The 10,143-nt window shown below is 37.4% G+C and overlaps 1 protein-coding gene across 2 annotated transcripts in view; it reads left to right on the top strand.

Annotated features, from left to right (window-relative positions):
* Positions 1-10,143, top strand: part of rassf3 (Ras association domain family member 3) — a 57,456-nt gene that overhangs the window by 14,233 nt on the left and 33,080 nt on the right. For both annotated transcript variants that reach the window (XM_026923037.3, XM_026923038.3), the window contains exon 2: positions 592-725. In XM_026923037.3, coding sequence (XP_026778838.1) covers positions 592-725 — 134 coding nt within the window. The remainder of the gene's footprint in view (positions 1-591; positions 726-10,143) is intronic.

Consider the following 10,143-nt stretch of genomic DNA (forward strand, 5'->3'; position numbering starts at 1 on the left):
ACTGATTCTTCATTTCTCTTCACTTGTTATTTTTTCTTTGCTGTCCAGTGTAACATACTAAAAGCAAAAAACAATTTTAAAAATTAAAAACAAAAAGCAGTAATATGAATTTCAATACTAACTCCTCAATATATGCACATAAAACAACTCTGAGTACTACCCTATAAGCCTAATTGACTTGTTACTTGTACTTGTATTGATTTTTATTCCCTAATCTAAAATTCTATTGCCTAAAAAATAAATAATTTAATCTTCTTTAAAAAAAAAAAAAAAAGGTGGCATGGTGACAGCAGGTACTACCACGACCCTGACCAGGATAAAGGGGTTGAAGTTGAATGAATGAATGTATTTTAAAAAACAAAAATTATAAAAGAGCTGTTTATACAAAATATTTCATATCTAAATGTTAACTCGGTGTGCCTAGACTGGGTTCTGTGGATTGAATGTTCAGGAATAAAATACTTAAATGGTTTAAATACATAAATAATATGTATTTTAATAATTGGATTACAATTTGGAAGTTGGTTTTCGTAAAATATATCTGAGATGTGATATGTTAAGTTAAGATGTTTTTGTCACCTCTCTCTGCAGGTTGTAAGTACACCTGTCATGCACACTGTCGTGATCACGTGACACTCGACTGCCATCAGAATGGATCTTCTAGTGAGGTTTCACTGAGTCCCCTCAGCCAAGACCATCTCAACAACAACCAGGCCGCCCACAGTGTAAGTTCTCTGTGTGTGTCTGTTTGTGTTCTATGTAGCTCATGCTCAAATCTGTGATTGGTTTGAATGGTTATCTGATGTTTTATGCCAGTCTTCCTGTGTAAAAGCATTTACAGAGATCCCCTTATGATTGCAGCACAGATTTACTTTATGAACCTAATCTAATTATTGAAATATATGACACATTATCACTCATGACTGAGACGGAAATGCAGTAGCAGATGGATAGAATCCAATCAAAATTACACAAAGGGACAAATTACAGAATTTTTCTCTTCTGTGCTGTGAAAGAAAAAGCTGACAAGCAGCAAGTGCTTGTTGTTCAGAAGAGACCCAGCAACATTAGGAAAAAACAAATAGAAAGCATAAATTGTGCTCTCATTCAATATAATAAACAGCTGTCACTGATAATAATGAAATAATAACTATAACAACTTTCCCCACTGCTTAACATCACAGTCTCTCGGGACAAGCATCTAAATGGTTTAGAACTACAAATAAATATATTGGGATAAAGTGTATTGTGTCACCTTTGGGTTTGTAACAAGCACTGAATACAAGAGGGAGCCAAAGCTCAGTGAATACATTTTACTGACTTCTCTATATCACGTATAGCACATAGTGAGTATTTCTGTATTTCCTTCATAACAGATGGAACATTTTAAATGATATTGGCGTTATTGGATTAACATAGTGTAGCTATTATTTTAACTCTAATTAGTTGAAATCATTTATTGATGTTACAGAAAACCAGTAAAGCCATTTCCCTGTTATTAGGAGCACCAAGGACGCAGCTGTGCAGCTTTTCTGTATGAGGGGGTGTAGAAGCCATGCCTCATCCCTAGGCCTGGCCAGAGCACTTATTATCTGTTTCAAACATACAGTTATCTCTGTACTGTCTGTGTATGTGGAAACTGCTTCACCTTGTGGGTGATTATCTGTTATTTAGTGTTGCGCGCACACACACACACAAACACACATGTTTCGGTAGATGTTTCACCTGATAAAACTACAAACACAATTGCTTTTGTATGAAATTGCAGTAGGGGGCAGGAAAACAACGGTCCGTCTCCTTCTGCTCATATAAACTAGATGAAAGGCCTGCAGTGTTTAATACCGGGCCATACACTCTCATGTGATAGAGACTTGTACTGATTGTGTCTGTGTGGGTGCTTGTTGAATGTCAGCTGCCTGTTTGTAAAAAGTATCACAGTCTCTCTCTTTCTCTCTCTCTCTCTCTCTCTCTCTCTCTATCTCTCTATCTCTGTGTGTGTGTGTGTGTGAGAGAGAGAGAGAAAGAGAGCGAGAGAGAGAGACACCCTGTCAGTTAGTCTAATGTGTGTAGTATTTACACTAAACCAGTTCTGCTGAGAGGGGTCTCGGTATGCAAAAGCATAATAAATTTACATGTAAGGTGATATATTGTACTTACGCACATGAGAGAAATTCCAGAGAAATTCCAAAGAAGGAATGAAGAAAGAAATTCCAAAAATAACCATTATATATATATTTGGTATGACCACAATTTGTCTTTATAGTTGGTTGGCTGTAAATGAATCTTGGAGAACTTGCCACAGTTCTTCTGTAGGCTTTGGCTCTCACTTCTGACTCTGCTGGTGATCCCAGATAGCCTCAGTAAAGTTTTTATATGAAAGTGGCCTATTAATTAATTTGTTACATTCTATAACAGCACAAGTTAAAAAAATGGCCCGAGGCCCCGCCTCCGAAAGTTTGAGGATAATTATATACATTCTTAATAACGTGTCCCCCTGATGTATTGCTGCATGTTTGTGTCATAGTATTTGGGTGTTTAAGTACAGTAAGGTAGTTTGTAATTTGGGATTGAATATGGGTGGGGTGCACGCTTTGGGACATTCCCAACAGGACAGGGTGAGGATTCAGCTGTCTGTGTCCATCTAATTACGGACAATTAAAGAGAGGCAGAGGCTTTATATTTCAGCCTTGAAACATGGAGGCCTAACACGTCTTGCTGTGACCCACTGGCACTACAGAAGTGTTTACAGTACACAGATACTCAGGATCACCGTCCAACGCAGAGCTTAGTGAAAGAATTCCCATGCTGTTTCATTTTGAGATTCATTTCCTTCATGTATACAAATATGAGAATGTAAAGAATTCCAAATATCAAAACATTCAGGTTCCTGACTCTTTTTTTTAATGTTTTTAACGTAGCAGTATAGCTTTATAGCAACTCGTTCTGAAGCTGTAAGCCACTCTCACCCCCATCCCCCCTTTTGTCATCTTCAATCCTCCCACTCCCCAGACCAAAGGACAACCTGAGGACCCACAAAAACCCGCAATCAGTAATGACAGTGGTGTAGCCAGGAAATAATTTCAGGAGGGATGAGGAAATATGTGAAATAAAATCCCTGCATGATCTGTACGATGAAATTGACAAGTGTGGCATGCTTATTTATCTTGGGTGGATGCCAGGCAGTAGTAGAAGTCGTGATGGTGTTTAGAGTTTGTCATTCAACAATCTGTCACCTAGAAATCTTGCCATATTAATAACATTAATAGGCATAAGACATAAAGTACACCTCTTCTAGACCTTCAGTATTTCATCAGCTGTCACCTCAATATCCTTGAGCTCAGAGTGTAGCTAGCTGGCTAATAGCTTTCAGACATAAACGGGAAAATACATGATCCTGATTGGTTAATCCTGTGTCCCACCATAGTAGCTGGTAACCAATAAAATGTGATTAAAGAAACGGAGGTGTTCATTTGAGGTCTGTGGTGAAATATTGAGGAACTATAATCATGATTTGGTTGAACTTTTATGAATATTGCTATAGTGTAAATACGGTGTAAAACTATATTATCTGATGTGTATATATTCATTTTTCTGTATGTGCATTATGGAATGCACTGGAACCGTCATTCAGGGGGTTCAAACTCAAACTCTGTAAGTATCAGATTTTCTTTGTGCCAATGGTTGCTATGGTTCTAAGAATCTCACAGAAAGACAGAAATGTAACTATGATCCAGGGGATAGGAACACAGACAGATGCAGGAAAGAGAGAGTTTCCCATCAGGAAACAGGCACAGGATGCAGAATGGAGTCTGGGCCTTGCACACACATGCACACACACACACGCACGCACACAAGGTACAAGAATATACATCCCATCCAGCCAAACCCAGCTAACATCCCTCATCAGGGTAAAATGTTTTGGCATGTATATATGCAGTATATTTGTGTACAGTACATTACATAACTGCTCGACAGTCAAAAAAGGGTCAAAATCCAGGCAAGCTTGAAATTAAACACTTAGGAACTTGAGAGCGTTTGCCGTACTGGCATTACCTTAAAGAGTTTTTCTGTGGCTTGGTGTTCTGAAAGAAAGGAACGTTCCACCAAGTCCCAGCTTAGGACACAAATTGCAGGAGGATATGAGTTTGATCTTGGTGAGAATTTCATCTTTTCTTTGTAAGTGCCATTTTCTGGCAGGCTGCTGGAGCCAGGCTGCATAAACTTGCCCACCAGAACCACACGGTTACGTAACAAAGCAGAGCAGAGAAGTCACAAACCAGCTTTCATATTGTGTAGCTGTGTGTGAGTCTTTAGAGAAATTAGTTTTCTCTACGGTGGTCTGTTATGTTTCATGCCAGTTATATTCCCACAACATTCACTACACTAATAAACTGTCAAATTAAATCTAAATTTGCTGACAACGCCTAAACAAAATCTCTGGGATAATTGTACACTTTTGTCGGATAATATAGACGGAGAAAGCCTAAATTGGCAAGTGTAACTAATAATTTCATACACAGAATGAATTTATGCTATGCAATGCATTATTTTGAGGACAAATTTGAATAAAGCAATGTTGCACTGAAAGAAAAAAAAGGTTTTAATCATTGAAAATGTAAAAAAAAAAAACAACACCACAAAAGTCTAGTTCATTTTGTGCACTGAACTGACAAATTTATTTTTGTTTTAACAAAAGAAAATCATTTTGGCACTGCATAATGTCTCTGGAGTCACTTCATGCTATGAAAAGCTTGCTTAAAAACTGTATTTCTGTACATGTGTATAGGAATATATGCATTTGTTAAGTGTCAGTCAGTTCAATGAGGTATTTTTAAATGTGTGTATGTGTGTGCATGTATTGTAACCTGTATATGTGTTTACTGTAAGTCAGTTTGTGTGTGTTTCTCTTTTGTGTTTGTGTGCATGTGTGTGTGTGAGGGTAGAGAATTTATTTTATTCTGCTTTTGTTCACTGTAACGTGGTTCATGTGAGTCAGACTGATTTGATTAGACTAATTCTGTTAGGCTTTGGTCATTATTAGGTCTGGAGTTTGTCAGTAAAATGTCCTCAGCTTGTCTCCACTGTCACTGATCACCTCATTCATGACTGATAATGTGTAAAACGCTTGGCCGTGTATTTTTAGCAGAGATTTCTTATAATATTTAGAGATGTAAAATATTTGGTCTTGGTGTTATTGCTGTGTTCCCACCGGAGATCTTATTTAATCAGGTTCTCTCTTTCTTCCCTCAGGATAGTTCTGTAACACAATAGTTACTTTGTTGATGAAGCTTGATAATGAGCCTTCATAAGCCAGGTCTCCTTGGCTAGGCACAGCTGTGAAATTTACATTCAGTTTCAGTGTTTAAAGGTGCCATTTGTAAAATTTTAAAATTGTTTCTAGACCATCATTTAAAAGATAGCTTAAAAATGAAATATATTGCCATGAAGTAGATCTGGCTAGTTTCTTTCTTTTTTTTTTTTTTTTTAATTTCAGGATTAGGTTTACATTTTTTTCTGACCCAGAAACGAGCCCCTCCCCCAGCTGAAACCTGCTACTTTAACTTAAAAGGTAACACCCATGGGATAACTGGTTTCTATAGAGTGTGTAGGGTCAGTTAGGAACAAAAAGCTTGTAAATATTGGGGCTGTCCAGAAAAACCTGTTGGAAGTCGCTAGATTTGAATTTCCTTGAGAACAGCCAGAAATCGGGTTTTGACCAAAACTGAGTGTTTCTGCTGATAATATAACTTTGTTAGATGTACTTTAAAATGCTAGGACTCGGTTGGAATACACACCAAAGAAAAACATATTGTATTTCAGCAACGTCTGTAGTTTTCAAAAGTATAAAAGGAGAAAATGTTAAAATGTCACTATATGATGTAAATGTTAAAATGTCCACCTCACAGGCAGCAGAAGGATACAACATGTACAGACTGCTCCTTTAATAGTAAAGTGATTTTACAGATCAGTTTTAAAGGAATACTCTATGGGCATATCTCATTTCTCTATTCTTGTTTATTATCGTAAGATCTACTCATGCTGTTTTTTTTTTCACAATCACAGTCACATTCTTCAACAAGGAATGCTAATTACTCATCTTTAAATTACCACTTTCATCTCCGGCAACGCTAGATACCTTTTATCCCTTCAACTCACTGAGGGTCAGAGGCTTGTCCATACCTCACACTGAGCCCACATGATTTTTCCAGTGCTCATTTCTTTAAAAGCATAAGCAGGAAGATTTCATTTTTAGATCACAGAATGTCTGTCCATCCTCAGGATTAATCTTGCCTTTTTGTTTTCTTGTCAGAATGATCCACCGTGGTGCGTCATGCTGTACGCACTTCCTCCTACTTTCACATACAATGCCGTTTGCCAGCACAGTTCTCCTCCGTTTTTAGCTCCACATATTGATTTTCCATCAAGTTAAATGAACACACAGTGGTACTGTGACAGGCTTTGAACTAACAGAGAAGAAGTGAAATGACTGAAACCATGGAGTCGTGACAGGCAGACAGCTGAGTGCTGTAGCTACACACAGATCAAATAGTAATAAACTGCTTTTCCATGGAAATTTAACTTCACTCACACCGTGTGAAGAAGGGAATGCTGTTAATTGCTTCCAGCTTTGACCACGCTCTGAATTAAGCTCAGCTGCTTCAGCTCCAAAAGGAGAAAGCTCAGCAGTAGGTTTGGCTTTGGGCATGCTATCCTGTACCTCTTCATTTTTTTTAAATAACACTCCTGTTAACCTAAGAATTGCTAAGTGGTGGAATTTAAGATTGTTCACCTTTCATTTACCTCTTCACTTTAATACTTAAGGAAAGTTAACTCGGTCATCAATAAAACATATCCCGAAGGAGGGAACCATAGACCTCCCTCGTCAGGGACTGTGGGTTTTTCAGGTATTCATGTCATAAACCACAGGGCTGTTTTGCTTGTTTTGCACTGTGCATACTGGTGTCATCAGGTTTTCATTAAACTGATCATAAAGACCTACAGTTCAGTTGGGCCCTATTTAAATTGATGCATACTATTGGAAAGGTTTCTGTGAAACTTTTGTAGTTATAAGATGTGAATTTTGACAATGAACATGCATAAGAACCCACAGTAAACAGATTATGCTCTAGCATGTTATTGGCGTTGGGAACTTTTAGTGGAGTACCAAAGCGGAAACCAAAGTTCAGGACATTCTGGACTGAAAACTGTGTTCATTTTTTTTTAAATAAAATATTTGCAAATGTTTTATTTTGTTTTATATACTTTGTTGCATTAATTGTAATTTATTTTGCTTATTGTGTTTTTGATAATTATTTTATTTTAAATTATATATATATTTATATATATTATGTATATCAAAGTATATTTTCATTACCTTGTAGCTTTATACACACACACACACACACACACACACACATATATATATATATATATATATATATATATATATATATATATATATATATATATATATATGTGTGTGTGTGTGTGTGTGTGTGTGTATATATCAGCAAAGTTCAGCAAAGACACACACACACACACACACTGTGGGTGGAACTGTGGTAATTCTCCTGTATTTCTACCTTTTCAGATGAAAATGGTGGCCAAGTTTTCAATGTATCTCTAAATGTATGCAGGGAATGCAATTCTAAAATAACCGTGACATAACCAGTTTCTCTCTGGTCAAATTAGCAAGCACAGTCCATTATTATCCTAAATCCTAAATCCTCATCCTTCCCCTCTGTATGAAGTCAGATCAAGGCTGAAGTTCTGTGTTTAATCTGTACAGTTCAAATGAATGCATGTGTTTATAGACACCACCTTAAAGTGCACCTGCACTGGAAAGAAAATCTCTCACTTCACTTTTTTTTTTGTTAAAAACCAAGATCCAGCCTGAGGTATGCTTTTGCTTCCTCCATGTGCAGACAGTGTGGCCTTCAGAACATCACACAGGCTTTTGATTACAGAGCGGAGACTGACAGACAGGTAGTTTTTTAAAGGCTGTAAAAGCCCACTGATCCTCTGTGGATCCACCAAAAGGCAAGATGGAACGTGTCCCAGAATCCATTTCTTTTGTGTGGTTTAGTTACCTGCTATTTAGTCTTCGGGGACTGTCTGGGTCTATTTAGTCTTCAGAAACTTCAGAGTTTGGCCACAGGAACTGTGATTTCCATGCATGATTTTATGTTTGGAGAAACGTTGATGGGGGCCTGTATCTTTGTCGGTCACTGTCACTGCTTCCTTTGGCTGATAAATACGTGAATGCTTTTAAAATGAATGAGGGTCACGTGCAGGAAGATTTCACAGGCACAGCAGAGCTATTCTTCTTACAGTTTTTTTTTCCCTAAAGGGAGGTTTAATCTCTTTATCTTATGACACAGTCTATGTGACCTTTGCTGTCTTGTAATCATTAGCCTTAAATCTAGTTATCAATCATAATTATGTACTTTGGCATAATAATCAGTGATTTGTAAGAGTACCATGAAATTGTGAGTTGGAAACAGAATTTCAGAATTGTAATAAGTATTGTGGTTGGAAGAGTTTGCAGAATTATGATTCTATTATGATGGAGAATAACACCCTAATCCTTTCTGTTGTGTATTCTTGAATTACTGAAACCTCAGGGTGATTGTATAACTCTGGGGAAAATAACAAAGAATGGATATTACTCATCTGAGACGGATTACTTTATGAAGATATCATTTTCTATTGTACTGGAAACTCTATTCCTGTGGGCAATATATATAGTATCAGTATGAAGTGAGGACACAGGCATTTGTGTTAGGCATTTAACTTTGCCCTTGATAGCACTATCACAAAAATTAATTTAATTTAATGTGCATCGAGTTCTCTATTAGACAATACAGGATTCAAATAGCATACCTCGATCCCACACAAGAGCGAAATCTGTGTGAAAGCACTGTGTCCACGGGTATTTCTTTGTCGCAGTGTACCGAGGAAATTGATTTGGCTTTATGACACACCCATTAAAACGTACGCAGCCACTGAGTGGTTGAAATGTTATATACCATTATTCACTCTTCCCAGCAAAGGAATGTTGGTAATGTGTAACAAAGGCCATGGCTCCTGGCCCAAAAAGGCTAGTGGTCACAGGACACTCATCTGTCTCTCCCCCTCTCTCTCTCTCTCTCTCTCTCACACACACACACACACACACACACATACACTTACTTTCCCAGATCCTATTGTTTTAGCAGAGCCGGTGGAGCGGCTGGGAAATTGTTGGCTGCTGAGTGAGCCATCCTTTTCACACGCACTCTGTCCACTTGATATTTGAGTTTCTACTTTTCTTTCACTTGTATGATTATTTTATTTAAAGCAGCAGGGCATATTTTAGAACATTTTACATTTGTTAGTCCATTTTATATACAGTTTGATATAAAAGTAATTTATGTAATGCCACATACCATACTCAGATTATGTTTAAAAATGGAAGGAATGTTAATGATATACAAATGTCTAAGTGGACAGTATGAATGACCATGGACGAGCTGGGGGCCAGTTTTGGTTTGGCTGTTCTCTTTGCTGGGTTATTTTTAGGCTTTCTTCATGCTCTTGGGTTTTAAAAAGCCCTGTCCTTTCAAAACCTCTTGAAAGCTGCTGTTTGTGGGGCATGGTTAGCTTTGGCCCTTATCCACTACAGATGTTGCCTACATTTGACCCTGTAGTTTTGCTGCATAGCTAACAGAATGAGTAACCAGCTTCAGTATGCTTGTGGGCTGTTATACTTTCACACATTATTGAATTCCAAACGTGACAAATTGACATATGAGCAGGAGGTGATCTCTGCTGTAACATGGTGTGGGAAGAACAACCTCATGATTACCAATTCTAGGAAGTGTGGGCCATATTCCGAGTTGAATTATGCGTGCATAGTGAGCAGTTTATAATGCATTCTTCTCATTAATAAATGAATTGTGTGTTAAAGTCTTTATATTATGCAGCGTTACATGTTGTTTGACAACAACAACAAAAAAATAAGATCTGCTTTTTCTATCCCCTGATTTTTTTTGCTCTAAATTCAAATGCTTTGTGTTTAAAGGCCATTGTCTAGATGCAATTTTTACTCTACTAAAAATAAAAAATCTGGCAACCTCAGAGGCTGAATTTGAATGGGGAGCC

This window comes from Pangasianodon hypophthalmus, chromosome 18, assembly GCF_027358585.1.
Source record: "Pangasianodon hypophthalmus isolate fPanHyp1 chromosome 18, fPanHyp1.pri, whole genome shotgun sequence".
Taxonomy (NCBI): Eukaryota; Metazoa; Chordata; class Actinopteri; order Siluriformes; family Pangasiidae; genus Pangasianodon; species Pangasianodon hypophthalmus.